Source organism: Giardia intestinalis, chromosome 1 (genome assembly GCF_000002435.2).
Source record: "Giardia intestinalis strain WB C6 chromosome 1, whole genome shotgun sequence".
NCBI lineage: Eukaryota > Fornicata > Diplomonadida > Hexamitidae > Giardia > Giardia duodenalis.
Genome location: NC_051856.1, coordinates 618,322 through 641,626, shown reverse-complemented (window position 1 = coordinate 641,626; position 23,305 = coordinate 618,322). Strand labels below are relative to the sequence as shown.

Here is a 23,305-nt window from a genome sequence, read left to right as displayed (position 1 = left end):
TGTCACTGGGGTGCACCATAAATCTGGTCATAGGATTGTCGCTTACTACCACAATTTCCGCAAAAGACCGCATCTGGATGGAATTTTAAGCCGCAGTAAATGCAAAAGGTGCACAGCTCTGGAGGCGTGGCCATAATTCGCACAGGAAGCCCAGGAACGCCAGATGATACTGCCACGGTTGACAGCTGCGGTATGGCCAGAGGGGTTTGATGAGTAAGCTGCGCTGGCTGCTGCACGAGGTGTGCTGGCACGCCCGAGACATATGCAGGCACAGTATGGCCAGGAGTGCTAGACACATATCGAGATGTCTCCGAAGGCACTCGTGGAGTGTGCCCGTGCTCATGGCGGCGACGGTGCCTGTGTCGATGCTTAGACTCGACAGCTGACGCCATGAAAGCAGGGTCTGGGACACTACGGGGATCTGTTGGCTCATCTCTTTGGATGGCAGATTTAGGACGCTCTGGTGAACGTGGCTCTGGGATGCGATCTTCCTTTACTGAATCTTTGGGCTTCTCGTCAGATTGTTGCTGTTGCTGCGGCGGCGGCGGGCTATGCTGAACGGGCCGCTGGGGGGCCACATTGTCATCATATGTGGGATTGAAAGCCAACTTTTCTTGCCCAAAGCTTGCGGCCATATCTGATGTATTCCAGTTGAGTTTCTTGCGGACAGGGGTTTTGGACTTCACCATGGAACGCGACATCGGCGTGCTTGGCTCTGCTTCGTTGACCAGCTGCCTATCTTCATTGCTGACATTCCTCCAGCGCTGGTCATGAGGATTGAAGGATGGGACTCTCCGCGTACTAAGCTTAGCGCATGCACTGACGTGCTTCTCAAGGCGACTAGAAATGAACCTGCGACCGCAATGGGGACACTCCTCTCGGGACTCTTCGCCCTCTGCTGGATCAGAAGTCCTCGCAGGAGTGTTTGCAGAGTGGTTTCTAGAAGGAGAACTCTCCTGTTCCTGTTGAACGTAGGAGCGTTTGGAACTATCCTGGACCTTCCTTGTAGAAAAATCCTCTGATACGCGGTTAGATGTGCGTTCACCGGCTCCAACAGGCTGCCTGGACCGCTGGGTGTCTGTCTTGGTTTGTTGACCGGCAGAGCTAGCCTCAGCTTGGAGAGCTCGGCAGATCCGGCAGTGGGTAATGAGGTCCTGTGCCTGAAACTTCTTCTGACAAAAGGGACATGCAATCCCGGACATGCCGCTGAGCGCTATTTGTTTCCAGACTTTGTCATATGTTCACATTATAGCTGTTTGTGATAATTGCCGCTTTTTTCATTTTTAGTAACAGGAAATGTTTCTAATTCGATTTCTGTCTTAATAAAGAATACTCCGCCGAAGCGTTAGTATGTCATCCGGCCCCACGCCATCCATCTTCATCTCCAACATCCCTGAGAACTTCGGTGCGTCGGACGTCTATGCGCTCCTCTCACAGGCCGGTGTCACCGGTTTCAAAGAGCACGAGAGGGTCCGCCTCTCCAAGGATCGCGGCTCAGGCACGGAGACCGGCCGTTACATGGTCGTCCAGTTCGACAACCCGGACCTTGCAGCGGCGGCGATAGAAGCTCTCAGCAACATCAATTTGATGATCAACCAGAAGCCGCACCAGATTTACTTCTCGCCGTTTGTCCAGGACTTGGCCAAGAGGATTAAGGCCAAGACGGGGATGATGGTGGTTCAGAACTTACCCAAGGACGTCACAGTAAGTGGACTGAGGTCCGTGTTCTCCACCTTTGGAACTGTGCTGAGCGCTAAGCTAGTATCAAACCGGGACACCCGCGTCAAAGGGGCCGAGGACAAAACGCAGGCGCCTATCGGCTCGGCCATGGGGTACGTCATGTTTCTTTCTGACGAAGAGGCTGACCGTGCTGTAAGGGAGACGAATGGGAAGTTCCTCGGCGTGAACAAGGTCACTTCTTCCCGCTACCTTACTGCAGAGGAGCGCATCAGCAACACTAACTCAATCTTCATTAAGAACATTCCCCCCGAGTACGCAGACGACCTGGACAAGTTCAAGCAGCTCATGGTTTCCTTCTGCGGAAAGCCTCTTGAGGCCCTTCTGGAGGAGTACTACCTGACATCCATTATTATGAGGAGGGACAGTCGTCCCGAGCCCTTCAGGACGGACAACTCCTGGTGTGTCGTAAAAGCCAGGGGAGTTGAAGACGCCGAAAGGATCATCAAGGGATTCGCAGACAACGCAGAGAAGTATAATATCCAGGCTTGCAAGTTCCTCTCGAGGGGGTTGCGCTCGCTGCAGCTGAAGAGGGTGATGCGCGAGAACTTCGTCAAGTACTGCTCGTCTAAAAGGAACATTAGTATCTATGGATTGAAGCTTGATTTGGATCAGAAAGAGTTTGAAAGGAGAATTAGAGACATCTGGGGCGAGGATGTATATGAGATCAAGTTTCCTCCCAAGGTCCTGGACCCCAAGCTTGACCAGGCTAAGTTCCACGTTAATGTTCTGTTCTCGACAGCTGACATGGCCAAGGAGGCGATCCAGAGGTTGAGGGAGGAGAAAAGCCTTCTGGGGAGTTCCGTTGTCGACGAGAAGCTTTTCGAGGTAGACTATTATGAGCCGGGCCCGCAAACGAGGTTGAACAGGCAGGGTGCTCCCAAAGATTTTAAGATCTCGGAGAAACGCAACACCGCGTTCCCTTCTAGCACCAACAAATAAGAGTTATTATTTATGAAAGTAACTAGAAATGACCAGAACGTGTAAATGTGCAGAAGGGCCGGGCGGACCGCTCCTTGTAGGTTTTTTTGAATTATGTCAATATGCAGCGGCACGTGAAGGTCTACGCCCGTCTACGGCCCCCGATCAGTGCTGATGAGATCACTAACCCACAGTGCCTTTTCTCCCAGGACTGCACAGTCGTTGTGCGTCCTCCATTTGCAAACATCCGCTCGTTTACCCTGGACGGCGTTTATGGGCCGAATGTCACCAGCGTAGACGTGCATGACTCTTCACTGGGACCGCTGGTCGCTGACTTTCTTGATGGCTATTCATGCACATGCTTTGTGTACGGCCAGACGGGGTCCGGCAAGACACACACCATGGGGTTCGAAGCCGACACTCCTGCTTTGTCAGAGGACAGGGCCAGCCTGAAAGAGGAGGGTGTTTGCGGCATCTTCTTCAATAGGCTCTTTCACAAGCTACAGTATGGTCCCCAGAAGCACAACTTTGCCACCTCGCAGCTGCTGCTTTCGATGGTGCAGATTTATAATGATGAATTGGAAGACTTGCTACTTCCTCGCAGGAGGATTAGTCTTCGTGAAGCAGGAGGGTTCTTTTACATATCAAATGCTACGTGTGTTTCAGTTTCCACAGCTGCCGATGCTATGGCAGTTGTTAGAGTGGGGCTGCAAAACAGGACAACCGCGCCTACAATGATGAACAAGTCATCCTCGCGATCGCACACAGTTCTCTGCGTCGCACTCTGTAAGCGCGCCCTAGGAGATAAGCAATCTTCTCAGCTGTTCATTACTAGCGCAGAATACTTGAAAAACACCACTGAAGAATTCTCTGGAACTACTCAAGGGGCCTGTTACAGGGCTCCAAGAGCAAATAGTGCAGCTCCAGCTTTAGCCAAAGAGCGAAGGAAGTCTAACATACCACGGCTAGAAAAACAGAACAGTGCGATATTACGTCCTTTGGACGAGCTACACGTCTCTACAAGCACAACCAGGAGTTTCCAAACATATGCTAAGACACTGGCAAGGACACAGTTTGATGCGCCTGCCTTCGAAGCAATCTTTTACCTCTGTGATCTAGCGGGTAGCGAACGAGTTAAGGCGAGCAAATCAGACGGGGTTCGGCTCTCTGAGGCCACCCATATTAACCAGTCCCTCTCTGCTCTCGGCAACGTTGTAAGTGCACTGTCAAAGCAAGCTTTAGGAAAGAAGATATCCCATGTACCGTACAGAGACTCACTGCTGACGAAGCTTCTAAAGCCCTCTTTGGCTGGTGAAAGCAGGATGGTAGCGATAGTAACATTATCTCCAGACCTAGCATCTCTACCAGAGACCTTGTCAACGCTTGCGTTTGCAGAGCGGTGCAAGAGCCTTCCAGACCGGAGCAGGCCTAAAAGCTTTGCCACGGACATAGAGTCTGTGTCTGGCTGTGACTCTTCAATGGAGGTCAATAGCCGTGCCATCGCGGAAGCATATTTGTCCTCGATTGGCATATCTCTGACTAAGCTTGAAAAGCATTTGCCAGATGTTTTACTTCTCCTAAACAAAGACAGTTCCTCTCAGGAGTCTCACGAGACGATAGCCATCTTGGCTGGCGAGAATGCACGGCTCCGGGCGTGCATTGGATCCCTCGTGGAGCCGTCTGCGTTGCCAAAAGCCCATGCACCAGATACCAGAAAATCAAGCGCCTCTGGGAATTCTCGCACTAAATGCTCAACTCACGTCGAGGAATCCCTTTACTCTTTACTCGTCAATCAATGTTTTTATATAGATAACCTTTACCAGCAAGTCACTGCATCACTCCTTCACACGCGGACAGGGTTGGTCCTACAGCAGATTGCTGCATCATACGCAAAGCTTTGCATCCACACGAGTGAAGAGGAAAGAAAAAGTATGTTAGTCATTGACTCAAAGTCTAACAAAGGACAGATACCAGAGGATAGATTTGTAGAGGCTGTAATGAAATCAGAATTGCTATGCGAGAGCATGCAAATGCTATACGATCAAGGTAATGATGCCACTCATCTTCTTCTGGATAAGATATTAGTTGCACATGCTGACAGGCTCCACAGAGAGTGGACCTCCTTGGCAAAAAGGACGATAGTCCCGCCGTTTTCTTACTTTCGGGACCCAGAAAGGCTGGTTAAATTCACGACCGAGCTATTTGATGTCGCATCAAAAGAGCTAGATCGTATGGAAAGGATATTCGCCGGAAAACAAGCAGAAATAGACTTTGTGACAGCTTATGCCAACATGGCTCTTGTGCAAAGGAAGAAGACCACACTCAGGACCAGTTCCAGGCCAACACAGAGTAGCACGTCTGAAGGCATAGATACCTCGGTTATCAGCACATCTTATCCTCTGTCTCCTCCATCCTCCCCAAGCTTCCAGGGAGCAGCGTCCTTATCTTGGCTGGCTGACCTACCACCCAGACCAGACAGCACAGGCTCAAATAGTGCCTTTTAGACCAACCAATCAGCACCTATGTGCAGTTATGTGTTGCAAGAACCACAATCAGGTTGAAAAATATGACCAGCGTGAGGGCCAAGACAGCAGTTACGGTAATATAGTCGGCCCAGACAATGTGACGTAAATTCGAGAGCGTCCTAGCAGACTCCGACTCTATAACCGCTGCAAGCCCGTCGTTTATATCATCTATAGTCATGGCGACGTCGCGGTATTCTTGCCGCATCCTTGCGGCCTCGCTAGATGTTATATAGGTTGAGGTGTTGATAGATTTGGTCAGCCCATCGATGGAGCTTCTTACGTCTGCAAACTGTCGCAGAATATGATCTTCAATGAGATCGAGCTTGGTGTTGGTCTCCGGAAGATAATGCTGCAGGGTCTGGAACGAGTGCGGTGGAAATCTGAGAGTGTGGAAGGACTCTGGGACATTGCTCTGGGCCGGCTGTGTACAGATTTGATCTATAGCTAACGATATCTCCGTTAGAGGTTTGCCTTGCAGGCCTGTTTCTTCATTAGCTAGCCCGGGACATATGTTGAGCAAATCCTTTTCCTTGACCAATGCATCAATTACGTTGTCGTTTTCATCGTTGAACACGATCAGAGCACTTTCCTCAAGACGTCCGGAGTCCCGTCTGCTAGCAGCTGCCAGCGACCTCTTTGATGCTTTTGTAATAATACCAGAGATTACAGGGGCCTTCTTCTCCAGCAACTTGGACACTCCTTGTACTATCTCTTGCGGAGAGCAACCTGGATTGTCCTCCTCCGTCAGTACTGTGGGGCTAGCGCGCAGAGGAAGCATATTCTCCAACCGAGTGGCCTCAGAAATCGGCATTTGCTGGGAGTGGTTTCTGTGAGGGTCGTCCAGAAGGATGCTCTTGAAGTCACAGCAGAGCGCCTCTGCAAAACGCAACTGCTCTTCTGCAAAGGTCTCCATGTGGATTGTAAACTGCTTTGTTATAAGCTCCTGAAACCCCTCTTTGAGGTCAGGAAAAACAGAGTCGACAAATGCTTGCAACACGCCTGAGACCAAGCCTGGCTGTTGATCATACAGAGTAGTTTGCTCTCGCGGTATCTGAGAAAGCACCGCATCACGGTACTGATCTAGTCGTGCTTGAATCTTTAAAGCAACTTCTTGAGCAATTCCTTCAACAAGAGACGCGTCCCAGTGCTGTATCATGGAGTCCATCGATGAATGTGAGGCAGAGGGCTTCCCGGACAGGTTCGCCGGGTGGACAAAGGCCTCTAGGTTTTGGGTGAGGAGCTCCTTCAGGTTGTGCATATTACGTGCCAGCTCAAGCTGAAGCTGAGAAAGACGCTGCTCTATGTGTGTTGATACACCTTCAATGACCTTACCTTGTACATCGGACAAGATAAGGGACAGCTCACTTGTTTGTGCTGCAATGACGCTAGCTAGATCGGTAGGCATCAGTCTGTCGCCCACTGTGCTTTCGGAATCGGTCCTCTCTACCTTTACCACTTCCCTCTTAATTTCGTCCAGCTTAGCTATGAGAGACTCAGAACTGGCAGCCATGATATCCCTTATCACCTCCTTAAGCTCTATCCTCGATTGCACACGACTTTCGGAAAAAACGGTATCGAAGACTTGCTTTTCCAGGCCATCGGAGCTACTTGCCTGTTGGCCACATGTGGAAGGTATAGGTATAGATGCAAAAAGATGCTCAATGTAGTCTTTAACGGTATCTGCTAACTTGGCATTGATGGATCCCACCCTCTTCTCTAATGTGGTGATAACGACATCCTGAGTAGAAGAAAGATGTGACTGTACAGACTCGAAGCTGGAGGTCAAGACTTTAAGGATACTGGCATCTTTTTCCTCCAGCTGCTTGAATGCCGTATTTTGTCCCTCCAAAATACGCTCTGTTGCAGTCAGAATCTTAGCCACACGCTCCTTGAGCGTCGCATTCGATCGTCTATCTCCTACGTTCATATCTACCAGACCTGTTTCGTCAGAGACAAAGTTATCGGCCGGCCCAGACAACGGAGCAGGTACAATGGCTGTGTGGAGGTCTTGAAGCATCCCTCTGAGAACAATGAGGGGTTCATGAAGGGTGGCCTGGAGTGACTGAAGCTCTGCGGATGAGATGGATGGAGTCCGCTGCGGCAGAGAGACGACACTGGCAGCATCAGTCATCAGGCCCTTGATCCGCTCATTGAGCTGGGCTATTTCGTAGTCCTTATCTAAGACAAGCTTCTTGAGCTCTCCTATCTGTTTATCTGCCTTGCTTAACTGTGTAGACAGATCTGAGTTCTTTGTCTTAAGCTCATTGAAGGTAGCTATGTTAAAGCCCTGGGGATGGGTAGAGCCAGCAATACTACTGAATACATGTGTGTTCGACCCCAAAAGGCTTGCAATAGAGGGGGCGGGATCGAAGGAGTTGGAAGGCTGCGCACCAAGAATCTCACTCCGACGCCGCGTAATTGCCTTTAATTCCCCGGTGAGCCTCCTGAGTGTCGAGCCTTGCTGTCTAGCCTGAGTATCCTGGGTTTCTGTGCGGATGGACCTTACGTTGTTCTGGGCCAGCTGGCTGACGGCACAATTGACAATCCCATTGATGCTTATTCTCCCAGTGTCATCTACGTAATCCTTGAGTGCGTCAAACGGAAGATTGACCAAGGAGCTGACATCTGCGACGTTAACTGTGTCGTCGTCTGCAACATTCAACTGCTTCTTAATGCAATTGTAGAGCATGTCGGCCATCTGGTTAATATGGAGGAACCCCTCCTGACTTTGCACATCGTCCAAGGCCCCAGCGGCTCCAAAATCCATACTAAAAAATGGATGACAGTAATCATATTAAATTGCATTGCATGTGGGGAAAAAAGTCCTAGCAACCCGTGATTTGCAACGCTTAGTCCGTGTTTCGGAGTGTCTTGCACGCTGATGAGTGAAAGCACACATGAGGTTCCTTTAATAAAATGCAGAGGCAGCTCGCAGGGCTGGCTTTGACGGACGTGAGCGGCGCAGCTATCTACGCCCAGTGCTACGACCCTCTCCTCGCCGAAGGCTACCTCTCGTCCTTTCTCCCGGCGCTGCATGCCGCCACCCTGGACTCGATTAGCACGTCCAGCCAGCTCCACTATTGCCCCTACCCGTGCATCTACAGAAAGCTTGGCGGGCTGTTCCTCTTTGTGATCGGCGCGGAAGCGGAGAATGAGATGCTTCTCTGCGATATCGCCTCCACGGTTGTAGAGGCGTTGGTGGGCATACTTGGTGAGCGCCTCTCCCTAGCGGCGTGCAAGGAGCAGTATGCATCTATCTGCATAACTCTTGGGGAAATTGTGGACAATGGGTTTTACCTTTCTGATAACCCAGCTGGCCCGCAAGTGAGTGAGAGGTCCTTCAAGCAAACCTTGAGCGACGGCGCCCGCTTTCTTCTCGGAGCACTCATGAACTGATAGCCTGTCTCACACTGAGTGCGGCGGCAAAGCAGTAAACCACCAGGGCGAGACCCCCAGCATCACGCCACAAGCCCGCCTGACTATTTACTCGTAGGTTACCGTCGCGTTGGGGTTCCCGTACAAGCGCTCGTACTTCGGTGTTGCGCGGTCGCCCACGTCGATATTGTCATAGAAAACACGCACCTTGTGGCCCATAAGCTGGCCCGGGAGGTTTGTGTAGAAGCGCGCACGGACCATGCCGGAGTTGCCGTGCGGGCGGCAGATTTTGCCGAAAATGGGCTTGCCGCTCTTGGAGTGGATTATTGCAATGAGTCTCCCGAGCACCTTGTCTGTCTCTGCGCGTGTATAGATCCCACTGACCTTGACAAGAGCGACATTTTCGCGCTGCTTGGCCCTACTTCGCTGGTACCCGACAAATATCGCCGGCAAAAATGTCTTGCCCTTGATCTCCTCCATCTCGCCCGGGTCTGTTTTATTGGAGCAGATTCAAAATTAATTTTGTTTATTTTCCAGGACTACGCAGGATGTGAACTGGCGTCTGGAAGCCGGGTTCGTCCCCTAAGCACTCAACGGGCTCTACAGCAAATCGTGTTCAATGTTTTAAAATGGAGCCCCCTACAGCACAGCTGATCGACGAGCAAGAGGTGGTATTTGAGCCAGAACCAGCAAAAGACGCTTTTGATCGCGGAATAGCGTTCAAAGAGGCAGGAAATAGCGCCCTGAAGACGGGGAGGTACAAGGAAGCAGCAGAACATTATCGAGAGGCCCTAGCCATATTTTCCGGACGAACCACCGAGCGTGCAAACTGTCTGTCGAACTACGCGGCCGCCTGTGTTCGCCTGGGCGAACTGGATGAGGCAGAGCGATCACTTCGGGAGGCAATTGACATAAATCCGCGTCATATCAATGCGCGTCTGCGTGTCGCGCGTGTCTTTGCCGCCAGAGAAAAGTACATCTTGGCAGCTAGTGAATGGAGTGTGGTGACGCAGCTCCGGCCTTTGACAGACGCCGAAGCCGCGGAGAGGGACGCATGCAACAAGAAGGCAATGGACGCAGGTATCACTACAATGAAATCCTGGGGCAATAAACTTCTTGGGAAGATAGGGCTCTCCCTGGATAATTTCAAGCTGGCCAAAAACGCCGATGGCTCGTTTAATATCAGTATGCAAAAATGACTGGTGCAATTCTGCAACGCGCCAAGGCCTATGAAGCAGTCGTTGTTGCAGAGCTGCGCGAGATTGACAAGGACACAAAATACCTGCAAACCTGCCAGCGGAAGTATGGCGATATTATGAATGGCCCCATTGAGCATCTACAGCGGGAATTTGAGGCCAGGAAGGTTCTTCTTAAACTGCTGCATAAGACAGTTACCCTCATTAAAGACTCCCCGTTGCGCGCACAGGAGATCTGGGCCAAGTTCGAGACTGCCTCCAAAGAGCTCTACTAATACATGCAGGCAAACACATTTGCGCATGGAAAAGCTGGGGTGTGTTTACAGGTTGGAGGCACTAGATTAGTGTGTGCTGGGCATAGAGCCTAGAGCGTCACTTCTGCGACAAAAAGGAGCACCATAAAAAGAACAGCCAGAGCCATTGCGGTCGCTGTCGACACAAGCAAGAGCGGCAGGCAAGCAAGCACTCTCTTGCGAGGCTCCTGGGGTATCCCCACTGCCACGTAGATACAAACGAGTACTATACATAAAGAGAAGCTGGCGAGGACAAGCTGCTTGGAGGTCAACGGTATTTCTAATCCAGGGCGGATGGGATGTACTGTATAGCCCAAAGAGGACAGGCTCTGCGGGGCATTGTGTGTGGTTATTCTCATGAATATAAATTGATTCCACTTTTTGGCTTGGGAAAAAAGCCCCTTCGTCATGACTGCGAATAAGACGCTCAGTAGGAAGTTGAGGCTCGCGAAGAAGACAAAGACGAACAAGAACATCCCGCGCTGGGTCATCGCAAAGGATCATCTCAAGAAGACGTGGAATTACAAGAGACACCACTGGAGGAGGTCTCACCTCAAGCTCTGATTCTGCAGCATTTTGCCTCGATTTCACAGTGCTCTCCGTCGAGCTGGCGACACTAGTGCAGTGAATTTTGCTGATTACTTCTTTATTGTGCGCAGAAATGCGTCGATGGGTCCGGTCCCGGGTGCCTCTTTGGTTTGGCGCTTCACTTTTGTTTGGCGCGCTCCTTGTCTAGCGTCCTTAGTTGCAGATACGGCCATTGGTGGGCATGAGGCCTTTGGGGCCCCCAGATCTTGCCTGAGCTTCTGGATTGTGGTTTGGTCAAACAGTTGTGCACAAAAGTCGATGGCTCTGTCGAGTGTCTTTAGAGCATCGGTAGCTGATAGAGCAATGATCCGCTCCTTGCAGTGCTGCAAGTACGTGTCTTCTCTGAACTGATGAGCCAATTCTCCGTCAAACGTTCGACTAACGAGTCCTGGACACTGCTGAAGGGGAATGCCTGTAAGAATGCTTGCCAGCGCCGGATCCCTATCTTCAAGCGTCAGCCTTATGTCTTCCTCTGTGTGCATACTATCGGACATTTCTCGCAAAGTTGGGACGGCGTAGTGCCACGGATTGACGGGAACATAGAAGTCGGCCCTTGAAGGGCAGTTGGTAAATATCGAGTCAGAGAGAACCCCGAGCCGTTTGACTCCGCGGGCGTGCGCCCAAAAGAGATCTAGCTTAAGTCGAAGATACACCTCGTCGTCTTTCCTTGCAAGTACCACCTGCCGTTGTGGACCGTGGTCAAGCGTGCAGCTGCTCTGGGGTCCCTTAGAGAGGCCGCGAGGCTGAATGCTGAGGAGCATCATGAGCTGACGATCGGCTAAAAGCTTACAGCTTATTTACTGAGAGTGGCGTCCGCGTGTTATGGACAGCTTCGAAGATACGTTCGCACATCCTCAACCCGACTCAGATGGATCATGGTCTCTTCAATGGCCTTGAGGAACGTATCCGATTTGTCATCGTAGAAGGCCACGGCCAAAATACCGTTTTCCGGCTGAAACATATAAGAGGCTGCACAGTTGTCGAGAATAATGACAGATTCTATTGGTCTCCCGAGTATGCTCATATCTTTTACAAATACACCGTTGGATTGAATGCATGAATCACGGTAGAGGCGATGCACACAGAGCCCATTGGGGTCAAGTTTCTCCATAACCGCATCACAGTATACTCGGAGAGAAGCGGTGAAGATCGCCAGCTCATAATACTTTGCCATGGTTTCCAGGAATTCGTCGACATAGGGCCGCTTATACACATAAACCTGGTGGCTTATTGTCGCCTTGCTCACGGGGTCCTCTATGGACAAAGGTATTATCATGTCTGCGTTGTCTACCTTGTTGAAAGAGCTGTGAACTAGTGTCTCGTCTAGGTCTAAGACTAATAGCTTTTTGTTATACTGATCTTCTGTTGGCGGCGGTAGTAACGCATCAGGCCCTGGAGCCCAGTTCTCTACTTTGGTAAAGTACATTCTCTTTGGAGGAGGCTTTGGGGTGCTCTCCTTAGTACTGAGTCTATCTGCTCCCTCGCTTCCAGGTGACATTGCCGGGGATGGAACAGGAGACGTTGCTTCAGAACCAAGTCTCGAGCCTTGGCCGCCAGAAGGCGAAGCGTCTGAGACTGGCTTTCCATCTGTTTGAGGAGTTGAGGAGACAAGGTTGTTGGGTGAACTGTCAGCCGCTTTCCGGGCGACTGCAATTGTAGCTGCTGGAGTGAGGTCATCAGTGGATCTCCGCTTCCGTGAGAACCTCTTACTAGACTCAAGGTTATCGGTAGCTGCAGTGTGAGGTTTATCTGGTACAGCATATTTGCTAACATCAGATGTAACTGTTTTAGGAGATAATGAGATTTGCCGGTCAAGGATCTGGTCACTCTCGATAGGAATAGTGTCGTTCATCATGGTGTCTTCGATTGTGGTGGCTAAAGTTCTAACATTCTGTAATTCAACGGCGTTTTCTGTGGTTTTAGTGTTGGATTGTGCTTCCCTGGTGACTGACTCCTTCTTCTGCTTTGGTTTAGACCCACAACATCCCCCAAACGCGGTCTTCGTCTTCTTTACTTTTGATGTGTCAGTAATAGTGGGAGCAGCCTGTGGTGGAGCAGGAGGAGTTGGCATTGTCTCTCCCTGCTTTACCTGAGTGATAATAGAACTAAGATCGACCATAGCTATAATTTGAATTTTTGAGTGTCCGGGTAAAGATTGTGCCGAAAGTTAGCATTTGCAAATTCACTTCGCCACAACACGCTCTACTTATCTGTATGTCAGAGGGCCCAAAGGATTTAACGGGTAACAACCTTCAGTCTTGAGACTACCCCATCGCCCGTTGCCGCTCTTCGTTAAGCTGTCTAAAGAAGTTGGCCACAAAAACATATAGCTGATCGCGAGGCGGCTTATGCTCGAGCACGCTCATATATAGCAGCTCAATGACCTGCTCAACCTCCGGATGCGTCTTCAGATAATCCACATCGCTTATCTTAGCCTGGACCTTCTTTCCTCGTAGCTCAGCTATCTCGTTATTAGTGAAGTAGCCTCCACTGGTGGCATTCTGAATCAAATCCATCGGATTCTTCTTTATTTTTCCGATGCCCTACTAGCAGCTCTGCTAGTGCCGTCACAACCTGCTCTACTGTCTCTCCAGAGCGGAGTTCACTGGGTACTGTAAGGGTGACTCTTGGTTGGCTCAGTATTATGGGTTTGACCGCGTCTTTCTTTGTTCATCATCTACATTAAAATGATATCTCTATCCTTTGAGGAGCGAGCCTATGACCTGTCTGATCTGCTAGCTTCACAGCGTGAAAGCTTAGTAACGGCCCTTAGCAATGTCCCAGAAAGCAACCGTGTCTTTCTACTCGACGAGAAGCTCCGCGACCCTCTTTCTCTTATTGCAGGTGACCTCTTTAAGGATAACGAGGTCACGTTCTTGTCTACAGCCATGAAGCCCAATCCAAAGACAGATATAAACCTGGTAATCGTTTTTGATGGCGCTAATGTACTGGATGCCATATCTGGCGCCAAGATGTTCCTGAAGGCCCGCCCAAGCATCGCCTTGCACTTCCTAGTGACTCCGGCATGCGATCAATATGTCGAGCAGCTCATATGCGACACGGGCTTATCCGATCAGGTACATACGCTCGAGGCATTCTCCTACAACTCCGTCTTCCTGGACACCGATGTCATAACGCTTAATCTGCGCTATGGCTTTAATCACATGCTCTACCAGAAAAGCATGATTGCAGTGCAGCGCTCAGCCCAGGCCCTTCTTCAGATTGTTAACACAACCGGCCTTTTCAGAAACATTTACGCTAGGGGCCTCGAGGGTGTTCGATGCCTTCGCTCATTCTTGGCAGAGCTGAAGTCCAGACCTGCTCAATTACTGGAGGGGGCCCATAATCGACAACCGCCTTTTGAACACGTATTCCTCATAGATAGAGGCATAGATCTTCTATCTCTAACCCTTGATCCATGGACATACGAAGCCCTGCTGGCAGAAACCTTTTCTCTTCACAACTCTGCTCTCCAGACTGATAAGGATTCTGGCATAACCTATCTAAACTCTTTGGACCCCGTTTACAGGAGATTGCGAGCTACACACATATCAAAAATAAAAGACAAGATAGATAAGATACTGGAGGAGCTCAAGGAGGTGGAACAGGAGAAGGAGCAAGCAATAGCAGGGCGTGACAATCTTTCTCTTCAGCAGATCCGCTTGATTAGAGAGAAGTCCATTGTAGCGGAAAGGAATCAAAAGTTCACTGAATGCCACGTTGGGTTAGCTAATAGCATTTTGAAATTTATGAGCTATGACCTCGGGCAAGCTTTTGTCTTAAAACGTGATCTCTTTCGGGAAGGTGTTCTTTCCAAGCGGGTGCTAGACCACCTGCTTCTGCGAATTATGGAGAACGCGCCACTTGTCGAGATCGTCCAGTTCTACTTATTGATCCTGATCACCTCACAGCCAAAGCCCAAGGACCTCCAGATCATTCGTTCCAACATAAGCGCCCGCTATGGGGTTAGTGCCGACTTTCTTTTTGATACACTTGATGGGTCTGGATTGCTGCCTGCTCTCACGTCCAAATCATGGTTCAAGGACCTCCGTACTGCCTACACTCTTTGGTATGATGAAGACGAGCACTCAGAACGGACCCACGGCGTGTCTGTTACTCACTACCGAGACATCTCCGATGTCTTCAATAGCCGAGCACCTCTTTCTGTGCGGATGGTTGAGAGAGAACTCAAGGCCATTTTGTCCTCTGGTTCCGGAGAAAATGCACTCAAGGGCATTGCTAGAGGAGGACCCAGTGCTGATCCTGCCCTAGAAAGCACCTCAGACGCTTCTAACAGTTATCCATATGTCCCCGCGACCCGCGTCTGGGGAATCAAAAGACCTTTGGAGGCATGGAGCGGCAGCGTAGGAGAGGATGTACGTCTCCACAATGACCTAATAGGCGAACAGCAGAGCTCCTCAGTGCTCGTGGTCTTTATTGGCGGGGTGACGTATGCCGAGTTGGCTGCCCTTTCTATTCTTGAAGAGCAGCTTGTTATGCAGTATGGCCCGAGCGTCGGCATCCTGACTATTGGTACAGATGTAGCAAGTGGTCGTGAAATCCTGGAAAGCCTCGTTGAAAAGACACATAAAACTGCTGATGGCAGAAAGTGATAATTTACTAACTAGAATCTATTTTCAAAGAGAAGTCACTCGACAAACTTCACCCTGGAAAGATTATCAACTGTGCAGAGCCTACAACGGGTTAAAAAGTCGGCAACAGACTCTCCTGGTATCCTTGTTATACTCAAGAGCATTGCAAAGGCCTCTCGAGCATATTTCCTAGCCGATTCAGAGCTATCTCCTATCAACCTTAATAGCGTTTCAACATATATCTCTGTGGAGCTGCGGAAATGGGAAACTACCTGAGAATCCTCTGCAAATTCCTTGAAGATGATTGTAAATAGTTGTGCGACTCGAAGCCGCACGCCTGGAGACTTGTGTCTAGACTCCTTCTGCAGATGTGGCACGAGTTTGAGGGGCTGCGTGAGCGATACGATGACGTGTAGCGCCCGGTCTCCAGCTGTGGAGATGAAGTCGGCCTGGGACGCGGACCCAACACGAAGAAGCAAGGGGGTGAATATCCTATCTGCGTAGTGCAGCAAGGCAGGGTGCTTGGTAAGAAAGATCGGAACCAAAGTTTCGATAGCGTGCTTGATTACCTTAGACCGTGGGGAAGACAATACCGTAACGTACGATGCAATGATTGTCTGGATTTCTATGTTATCCGTTGTAGTAGACAGAGCAGAGAAAAAACTAATACATTTTGTAATGGCATCTATCTGCCGTTGCCAATCATCAGAGGATAGCCCGCTAAGGATTTCTTCACTGCTTGGCCGAGGATGAGAAAGAGCCGTGTTTGTGTCAACTATGGCTGTAGAAGACGTGTCTTCTCCAACACAATACGACGTAATATTTAGATACCGGGGAGTTAAGGTGCACGACTTAGTGTCTGCGGATCCATCTTCATCCCCGAGCTTCCCAATAAATACGTATGAGTCCATGCACTCGTCAATATTATCTGTGAGAAGTGAGGTGGATTGATCTGGGTCTATGAGGGCTCTATAGTCACTTAGTTGTCGGGTGCTTCCTTTCAACAAATGAATAACGGACTGCTTCGAAGAAGTAAATGTCCCTGTGTCTGGATCATCGTTTGCAATAGAGTTATGCGCAAAAGATGCTCCAGACAGCTGGGTGGAGTCTATCACGGGAAAACGTTCAATAGAATACTGCCGCTGCTCTGCCAGCCTTGTGTGAGTATGCTCTGCACTATTCATAAGAGGCGGCTCAGTTATGCTATCATTTAGAGCGCCTGTAATAGAAGAGATATGCGGGACAGAGCAAGATGAACTGTATGCAGCCGTTAACGCGGGATTCGTTGTGGCGGTGTCAGCTACCTGCTGAGCAAATTCTGCGTTGTCAGACTCGTTGATTGTGAGCAGAGTTGTCCCCAGATGAATAGGTAGATCCATGTCTATGGAGGAGCAACGATCACCAGATAACCGACCATTTTCTAATAGAGGAAACTGTATGGAGTTATCTATGCTTATATCGCCTATAGTTTGGCCAGTGCTGAGGCGTAGCCGAGGGCTGTTAAGTTGACCTGCTGGTGAGCAAGAAGACAGTTTGCCACTGGATGTATGGCTTTGTTTGGATGCTGTACCTTGGTACTCGTCACAAGTATCCTCAAAGACAGTAATAGGAGGGAGCTGAATGAGTTGGCAGACAGGGGTTTCAACCTTAGGCGAAGCCTTACCATTAGAATCTGCAAGACTTCCTGCAGGTGAAACAGACGTATTAGAAGCATCCTCCACTGAAGGTGCTCTCCCACGAGAGTCATTGTGCAACACAAGCTGGGGGAAGTGGTTGAGGCAGAGCTTACGCATCGGCCGTTTATGTATTGGGCTCGCCTCCACACTTAGAACAGGTTTTGCCCGCGAAGCATTACTTCCGCGAGAGTTTGGCAAAGAACTAGCAATATCCTGGTAGATTTCGGTATCGTCTAGATCCTCATCGGTAATACTGAAGTGCTCCGAAGCCCTCCCTGTTTCTAAGAATGCGTTAGCTGACTTGAACTGCCGGTCGACGGGACCAGGGGGATCGTGCACTGAGGCCTTAGGGTGTGCACTGGCGCTATCAGAGCTCTTCCGGTGACTTTTCGGGCCTGGTATGGCACTGCCAGGGGGACATGCACGCCTAAGGACCCGGGAGTGAGGCACTGAATGGGGATTCTTGGTATACTTGTCGAGATCGACTGACGCCAGGGGACTATCATCGACGTCCTCCGAGCCTTTGAGTACGGAGTATTGCGAGAAATCTGGAGTAGCGTTGCGAGCCATTTCGTGTAGAGTGTCGCTGATCCTGGGCAGTACCTGGTTTATTAAAGAGTTTTCATGTGGCGGTAGAGCTGATTGCTTGGATCTCCCCTCTGCTGAAGGGACATGGCACAATATAGCACTTGCCACGTGACTACCAAGCACATCCCCGTGAACTATAGATTTGTGCGCAAATTGTGGAGTGGCCTTTGACACTAGAGGCACGTTAGTCAAAAACGGAGAGTTGCGCACTCTAAGCGCCCTGTAGCTGGACGGATCCTCGCTTCTAGTGCTGCCGGTGCCAAGAGGTAAAACCCGACTCCGAGGTTGGGCTTGTGTGTCACATAGTTGGTCAAGCCCAAATGGCATTTTTAAATCCGTCCAAATCTCTCGAGTTCATTGAATGTATTATCTGCTAGTTACCGGCTATAGCTAACAAAACAGTGCACAGCCGTACGCCAAAATCTTCGTTCATGCACTTTAAGAGCTTGCACAGTGCGCGAAGGGAAAAAATTTAAACGTTGAATGCAAGAACGTATATACTGCTCCGAACAGATAACCATACCGAACCAACTGCCGCAGATCATTAAGGAATACTCAAAAGTGGTGTTGCGTGAGCAGCCGAGCGATTTAATAGAGTTTTCTATCAAATACTTCAAGCAACTGAGCGCCTTGCGACCGAACAGCGTTTCCCACGAGTCCTTCAGCCCCGACCTAAAACTCGTATCGGGGATGTATCGAGACCTTTCGGATAACGTCAATCTCGAAGCAGCTGTTGAAAAATACCTAATCCCTCAGCCCGTTCATCATTCGATCAACTCTATGCTTCAAATGGCACATCTAGAACCCGATGCGCTGACGTATACTATTCTTTTACTGAGCCTAGCATACAGCTCAATGGGCAAGGTAGTAGAGTCTGTGATGGCTGTCACAAGTCCTACACATAACGGTGAGATTCGGGCTACCCTTCTTATGCAGATTTTTGAGGTCCTAAGCAGGTTTGATCCTCGTGTAGAGATAGACGTGCTTGAGGCATGCACGGGCTGGGTCAAGACACTCGTGCAGTTCGAAGGAGATAATCCTATTGTCTCCTATCCAATGGTTGTGAAGGCCGGCTTCCTTGGTGATAAAATAGGCGACAAGTAAATTTTCAAAGCTTACTACCGAGCCTTTCAAAGATGCTCACGAAGCTTGCCCTCCAGCATTTTGTGGATGACCAGTGGGCGATGTTTCCGCCGGTAATCACGGAGTTTGCGCGGGTTACCATGCAGAACTTCACCGAGCTGTCTTCCTGGTTTACATCCGAACAGAACTACCTTAAGACAAATTATCAAACGATTCGAGACGCTCAGCAGATAGTGCAGAACACAGACCGCTTTCTGAGCTCGGGAAGGGAGGATCTAGCCTCGTTCAAGGAGCAGATTGATCGCCGAGTGAAGACCTTAGAAACAGACATGGAGTTTAAGCTGGCTTCTCTGCAGGAGCGACAGCGTCAGATAGAGGAGCAAATGAAACAGATTAAGGCAGGAGTCGAGCAGCAGATAGAGCTCATGAACAACTCCATCCTTGAAAGCATTGGGCCCAAGTTTGCTGAGATTCAACGGCAGATTGACAGTGCTTGTGTCGGAGACATTTCAGGTGCAGCAGCCGATAGGATCGCATCCCTAGAAAAGCGCTATGCAGACCTTCTCGCCGACTTGTTCACTCGTTCTGACGGATTCGCCACCCAATTCGACACGCTTTACAAAGAGTACGTTCAGTCCACCGCAGCGTTCTCTGAACTGACAGAGGCGTTCAAGCTGGATCTCACCTCTCAGACAAGCATCATACGAAAGTGTGAGGCAGACTTTCTAGAGGTATCTCAGAAAATGGACGCCGAAAGGGCACGCATTCCCGCTCTTGCTAGTCAGATAGAAGCACTAACTGAGAGAGTGGTTGCTGCGGAGGACAAATATCCCGTCTTGGAGGCATTGGAGCTCGGCATGAAGACACTCGAGACTATCATGATCCAGCAGGACAGCGAAGACAAGAGCCTAGGAAATAGCTATAAGCAGCTCTGCGTGAAGTACGACAGCATGAAGCTCTTTCTAGAAACCGAAGCCCGCTCTTTGCGTGATGAGATGGGAGATTGCGAGGAGGCAACCTTGCATTCCTGCGAGGAGATGCGGGCAGCAGTGGCCCAGCTTGCAGATTCAGTGCAGGACCTTGAGGAGGATCTGCTATTCCAAATCAATAACTGCAAGAGCCTTCTCGTTGGCACCAATGTTTACAAGGAGTACGAAGTGTTTCGCCAAAAGTCATACGATGAGCTCGTTGTGGACAGTCAGAGGAATGCAACTTTTGCGTTCTTGAGTCCTTTGGAGATGCGACTGCACAGGGTAGAGAATCTGCTCATTGACCACATGGCTCAGCCAGGACACGGCAGAGAAAAACCACCACAAAGAGCATGACTTACGGAGCCACCACCTTTATGTCGTAGCCAAGGCGCTGTAGCTCCTGGCGTTGGCGTTCAAAATCGAGACTGTACAGCTTCAGGAGTTTCTCGCGTCTGCACACTACGTTTGCTTGCTTAACTGCTTGTCTTATTTGGTCTAGCTCCTTGCGCGCAGCAAGAACCTCACTTCCAAGCTTGTCCTTAGAGTCAAAGTCTGCGCGGTGCTGCACCTTGCGGATCTCCTTCAGATTATTTTCGTGCCACCTCTGTATGCCTTCGGCGTCAACCCTGTCGCGGATGGACTTCGGATCCTGCCACGGGTTCCTATCTAGCCTATTAATCGGAGGCATCGGTCAAATTTAAAGTTTTACTTCAGAACCTACCAGCTGCTATAGCCGCCGCCATAGCTGTTGTAGCCACCGCTGCTATAGTTGTCATAGCCGCTGTTATAGTTATCGTAGCCACTGTTGTAGCTATCATAGTTGTTTGTATTATTGTAGTCATTAGCCACGTCATACACGTCATAGTCACTCTGCTGCGTTGGCTTTACGCCGGCTAGCATGTCCAGCTCGCCCATGTACTTGTCGGCGGAGGAAGTAAACGCGCTGGCGTTGAAGCCGCCCATCTTCAGCCTGGCCATGCGGGCCACTGGGTCGTCCTCCTGTTCATCTGCATCGAGGATGCTCTTCTTGACAGTGTAGGACGCTTCTGGCGCAGACTGCATGAGGGTAAGAGCAACCTCCAGAGGATCCTTCCCAGCAACGTCTGACACTGTCTCCTCGATGACTGGCGGCTTGACCTCCTCGACCTTCGGCGTTGGCTCGGCTGGCTTTGAGGCTTCAGCTGGTGGCTCCTCCACGGGTTTATCATCAGCTGGCTTGTGCCCTGCAGATGAGGATGCGGGCTCTGATGGAGCCGGCGGCGCTGGAGTGGGAGCAGAGGCTGGTGTCTGTGCGTGGGCACCACCCCTCATGGACTTATGAAGCTGCCTATCAGACTCAACCTGAGCACGGAGATTCTTCATCACAACTTCGTCCTGACCCTGGTAGAACACATCGCCCCCCTTAGTGGGCAGGGATGCTAAGCTTGCCGCAGGATCCTTATTGAGAACAACGTCGTCGGCGGCAAATCCAAAGACCTTCTGCGGCTCGCGTGCTGTTGATATCGAGGTGTACTTGCCCCGGAAAGTGCAGAGCGCCCCTTGCTTGACCTCTGGGAGCTTCGCAGCCATGGCTGGCTGGAAAGTAACTAGAACATCGAACGGCGCCTTCTCATCTATGCGGGGGTTGCACTTGACCTTGGCGTTCTGAGGAGACACCTCTATAACCTGACAGGATAAGGCGCCGGCAACCTTAGTGATGTGCCTCATGAAGATAGCTTCAGGAAGCCCGCGTGCTTGCATGGAGCACTCCATCGCAACCATAGGATACTCCACCGTCAATTGAGACTCCAGAGCAGCCAGAGAGGGGAAGGCCTCCGGAATCGCATGCAGCGCATCAGCAACGGTCTTTGGAAGATTGTGCTCGGGTTTTTCAACGTAGCCTCCGCCCACAGAAACGTAGTCAGCGGCAATTACGGGCCCGTTCATCCCTCTCAGCTTCCCCACGAAGTCGATCGTCTTCATTTCATTCATTTTTATCAGAGGCTGAAGCTGCGTCACCGTAAACGACTGAGGAAAGTGAAGAGCCAGGTCGGGAACGGCCCCCTGGTTGATAGAGGGGCTCATCTTGAAAAGGACGGAATTAGTGCTAGGATCTGCATTCAGCAACGTCCCGTGCCAGTGGACGACCTTCTCCCTGTACTTCATGTTGAACGCGTCAAGGACGGCTTTCTGGGCCCTGATAGAACAGTGGGCGTACAGGTCTGCCCACGTGCACGTCGTACCATTGGGGCCTGTGAACCTTACACCAGGCACTGGCAACGCGAGGAAAGGCGGGGGTGCAAGCTTGGACGGCGACTGGCCCATTGGTTTTGAATTTAAAGGGGTTATTCGTAATTTTTTAATATCCTTTTAAATCGATGGCTCGTCATAAGAGCTTTGCCTGCCTGTGCTCATTCAGCCTCCAGCAGACCCTGAGAGAGAGCTGCTGAGTGCTGTGCATTATTCTCAACGGCTAGTGATCACATGCTGATCTTGAGCTTCCGAGCCTCACCGGGACGCGGTGTCCTGCCAACTTCTGGATTTAATCCGAGAGAGTTCGAACATTGATCAGCTTTAACGTAGGAAGGAAGAAGGAAATTTTATAACTCTGTGACAGTCCATTGCGCTCCAACATCATTACTTGTTGGTATCGAGAGCACTGCGCCTGTCACCCTCGCTGAAAGTGTCGAGAGATGGTGCCCCGTATCTATCCCATTGAAGAGTTGGAGGTCCGCCAGGACAGCGAAGATGATCCCATCAGGGCTGTGATCATATACCCGTCATTATGGCAACCATAGTGTAGATAAGACAACTGTCTGGGCCCCGCAACTCCCGGCGTAGGACGCCAGGAGGCTTGGCTGGGTCAGGCTAGTGAGGGCTACCCCTGTCATAACAGGCTTAGAAAATAGGGAGCGAGTGACGTACCTGGTGTCCACCAATGCACGCATGCAGCCTGGAAGCTGTGCTCAAAGCACCGAGGCCTGCAGGGGTGTGGCATCCGAACAGGCCCGACAGTTATGACTGCTTCTGAGAACAGCCAGCATGACTGGACGAGGACATGAAAGCTCATGGAGGCCCTCACAGTCTTGATGTCTGGGAGAACACGGGGACTGACCACTCCAAGATTGTCCATCTCATGAGCTGGCTTTCGATAGCAGGCATAACAAGGAAGTGACCCCCAGTCATACACAATCTCATGCGATTCCATCGCAGCCTAGAGCATCCTTATCTGGCCTGCCAGTCCATCCATGACGGTAGCAGATGTGTCAGCATTCCAGATCATCGGCCACCGCAGCTGCACAGTCGGGGTACTGCCTATGGTATTGCTCACTGATACTTTACATGGAGCCCTGTCCCTGTGGTAGTGACAGGTGAACTTCTCTGCAGATGCAGATCTAATGATATGGTTCCTCTTGGGCATTCTACTCCTACTTCTGTCTGGTCTCTCACCTCAATGCGAGTGGCCAGCGGCTGTTACTGGGTCTTGCAGCATAACTATTACACATTTGTGTGCTAATCAAGACTACCATATAGGGTCACACAAGCCGGGAGCTCTGTCAGGCAATTATCGGACTCGATATCAAGATGGCACGGGGACAACACTCCCAGTGGTCACCGGGGACATGAATCATCATACAAGCCGCATAGTGCACCAGAAGCAGCACAACGGTGAAGAGCATGCCTGGATGTAGATGGCGCCTACAGCAAGCGGCATGCTGTCGTTGTCGGTACAACGGGCATAGTGGCTACTGGACCCACGCTTTGGTAGCCTCGATTGGAG

General features: G+C 50.5%; 19 protein-coding genes across 19 annotated transcripts; 9 read left to right on the top strand and 10 right to left on the bottom strand.

The window, feature by feature from the left end:
• Positions 1-2: 2 nt before the first annotated feature.
• On the bottom strand, positions 3-1,202 carry GL50803_0014069 (C2HC-type zinc-finger domain-containing protein; the record flags this gene model as incomplete). Its single annotated transcript, XM_001706490.1, has 1 exon — positions 3-1,202. One exon carries the CDS (start codon positions 1,200-1,202, stop codon positions 3-5), a length of 1,200 nt encoding a protein of 399 aa, XP_001706542.1.
• A 148-nt stretch (positions 1,203-1,350) lies between these two features.
• Positions 1,351-2,679, top strand: GL50803_005942 (putative Polyadenylate-binding protein; the record flags this gene model as incomplete). Its single annotated transcript, XM_001706492.1, has 1 exon — positions 1,351-2,679. One exon carries the CDS (start codon positions 1,351-1,353, stop codon positions 2,677-2,679), a length of 1,329 nt encoding a protein of 442 aa, XP_001706544.1.
• A 101-nt stretch (positions 2,680-2,780) lies between these two features.
• GL50803_0014070 (Kinesin family protein GiKIN22) lies at positions 2,781-5,162 on the top strand (the record flags this gene model as incomplete). Its single annotated transcript, XM_001706493.1, has 1 exon — positions 2,781-5,162. The coding sequence occupies one exon, from the start codon at positions 2,781-2,783 to the stop codon at positions 5,160-5,162; it is 2,382 nt and encodes a 793-aa protein (XP_001706545.1).
• A 16-nt stretch (positions 5,163-5,178) lies between these two features.
• On the bottom strand, positions 5,179-7,950 carry GL50803_0014071 (uncharacterized protein; the record flags this gene model as incomplete). The annotated part of the gene is made up of 1 exon (XM_001706494.1): positions 5,179-7,950. The coding sequence occupies one exon, from the start codon at positions 7,948-7,950 to the stop codon at positions 5,179-5,181; it is 2,772 nt and encodes a 923-aa protein (XP_001706546.1).
• A 149-nt stretch (positions 7,951-8,099) lies between these two features.
• GL50803_0017345 (Coatomer zeta subunit) lies at positions 8,100-8,579 on the top strand (the record flags this gene model as incomplete). The annotated part of the gene is made up of 1 exon (XM_001706495.1): positions 8,100-8,579. The coding sequence occupies one exon, from the start codon at positions 8,100-8,102 to the stop codon at positions 8,577-8,579; it is 480 nt and encodes a 159-aa protein (XP_001706547.1).
• Positions 8,580-8,666: 87 nt separating this feature from the next.
• GL50803_005947 (Ribosomal protein L35a) lies at positions 8,667-9,038 on the bottom strand (the record flags this gene model as incomplete). The annotated part of the gene is made up of 1 exon (XM_001706496.1): positions 8,667-9,038. The coding sequence occupies one exon, from the start codon at positions 9,036-9,038 to the stop codon at positions 8,667-8,669; it is 372 nt and encodes a 123-aa protein (XP_001706548.1).
• A 149-nt stretch (positions 9,039-9,187) lies between these two features.
• GL50803_005949 (Tetratricopeptide repeat protein) lies at positions 9,188-9,757 on the top strand (the record flags this gene model as incomplete). Its single annotated transcript, XM_001706497.1, has 1 exon — positions 9,188-9,757. One exon carries the CDS (start codon positions 9,188-9,190, stop codon positions 9,755-9,757), a length of 570 nt encoding a protein of 189 aa, XP_001706549.1.
• Positions 9,754-10,029, top strand: GL50803_005950 (uncharacterized protein; the record flags this gene model as incomplete). The annotated part of the gene is made up of 1 exon (XM_001706499.1): positions 9,754-10,029. The coding sequence occupies one exon, from the start codon at positions 9,754-9,756 to the stop codon at positions 10,027-10,029; it is 276 nt and encodes a 91-aa protein (XP_001706551.1).
• Positions 10,030-10,118: 89 nt separating this feature from the next.
• On the bottom strand, positions 10,119-10,538 carry GL50803_0094143 (uncharacterized protein; the record flags this gene model as incomplete). Its single annotated transcript, XM_001706500.2, has 1 exon — positions 10,119-10,538. The coding sequence occupies one exon, from the start codon at positions 10,536-10,538 to the stop codon at positions 10,119-10,121; it is 420 nt and encodes a 139-aa protein (XP_001706552.2).
• On the top strand, positions 10,456-10,611 carry GL50803_0060191 (Ribosomal protein L39; the record flags this gene model as incomplete). The annotated part of the gene is made up of 1 exon (XM_038046198.1): positions 10,456-10,611. One exon carries the CDS (start codon positions 10,456-10,458, stop codon positions 10,609-10,611), a length of 156 nt encoding a protein of 51 aa, XP_037901587.1.
• A 74-nt stretch (positions 10,612-10,685) lies between these two features.
• Positions 10,686-11,396, bottom strand: GL50803_0017346 (uncharacterized protein; the record flags this gene model as incomplete). Its single annotated transcript, XM_038045917.1, has 1 exon — positions 10,686-11,396. The coding sequence occupies one exon, from the start codon at positions 11,394-11,396 to the stop codon at positions 10,686-10,688; it is 711 nt and encodes a 236-aa protein (XP_037901586.1).
• Positions 11,397-11,455: 59 nt separating this feature from the next.
• Positions 11,456-12,754, bottom strand: GL50803_004063 (Nuclear LIM interactor-interacting factor 1; the record flags this gene model as incomplete). Its single annotated transcript, XM_001706502.1, has 1 exon — positions 11,456-12,754. One exon carries the CDS (start codon positions 12,752-12,754, stop codon positions 11,456-11,458), a length of 1,299 nt encoding a protein of 432 aa, XP_001706554.1.
• A 145-nt stretch (positions 12,755-12,899) lies between these two features.
• On the bottom strand, positions 12,900-13,151 carry GL50803_004064 (uncharacterized protein; the record flags this gene model as incomplete). Its single annotated transcript, XM_001706504.1, has 1 exon — positions 12,900-13,151. One exon carries the CDS (start codon positions 13,149-13,151, stop codon positions 12,900-12,902), a length of 252 nt encoding a protein of 83 aa, XP_001706556.1.
• A 171-nt stretch (positions 13,152-13,322) lies between these two features.
• Positions 13,323-15,248, top strand: GL50803_0013528 (Sec1 family protein; the record flags this gene model as incomplete). Its single annotated transcript, XM_001706505.1, has 1 exon — positions 13,323-15,248. One exon carries the CDS (start codon positions 13,323-13,325, stop codon positions 15,246-15,248), a length of 1,926 nt encoding a protein of 641 aa, XP_001706557.1.
• A 35-nt stretch (positions 15,249-15,283) lies between these two features.
• On the bottom strand, positions 15,284-17,818 carry GL50803_0094150 (uncharacterized protein; the record flags this gene model as incomplete). Its single annotated transcript, XM_038046416.1, has 1 exon — positions 15,284-17,818. One exon carries the CDS (start codon positions 17,816-17,818, stop codon positions 15,284-15,286), a length of 2,535 nt encoding a protein of 844 aa, XP_037901585.1.
• Positions 17,819-17,974: 156 nt separating this feature from the next.
• GL50803_0017347 (Regulatory subunit of cAMP-dependent protein kinase) lies at positions 17,975-18,595 on the top strand (the record flags this gene model as incomplete). Its single annotated transcript, XM_001706506.1, has 1 exon — positions 17,975-18,595. One exon carries the CDS (start codon positions 17,975-17,977, stop codon positions 18,593-18,595), a length of 621 nt encoding a protein of 206 aa, XP_001706558.1.
• A 32-nt stretch (positions 18,596-18,627) lies between these two features.
• On the top strand, positions 18,628-19,899 carry GL50803_0017348 (uncharacterized protein; the record flags this gene model as incomplete). Its single annotated transcript, XM_001706507.1, has 1 exon — positions 18,628-19,899. One exon carries the CDS (start codon positions 18,628-18,630, stop codon positions 19,897-19,899), a length of 1,272 nt encoding a protein of 423 aa, XP_001706559.1.
• Position 19,900: 1 nt separating this feature from the next.
• Positions 19,901-20,233, bottom strand: GL50803_00112210 (uncharacterized protein; the record flags this gene model as incomplete). The annotated part of the gene is made up of 1 exon (XM_001706508.1): positions 19,901-20,233. One exon carries the CDS (start codon positions 20,231-20,233, stop codon positions 19,901-19,903), a length of 333 nt encoding a protein of 110 aa, XP_001706560.1.
• A 29-nt stretch (positions 20,234-20,262) lies between these two features.
• On the bottom strand, positions 20,263-21,849 carry GL50803_008528 (uncharacterized protein; the record flags this gene model as incomplete). The annotated part of the gene is made up of 1 exon (XM_001706509.1): positions 20,263-21,849. One exon carries the CDS (start codon positions 21,847-21,849, stop codon positions 20,263-20,265), a length of 1,587 nt encoding a protein of 528 aa, XP_001706561.1.
• Between the last annotated feature and the right edge of the window lie 1,456 nt (positions 21,850-23,305).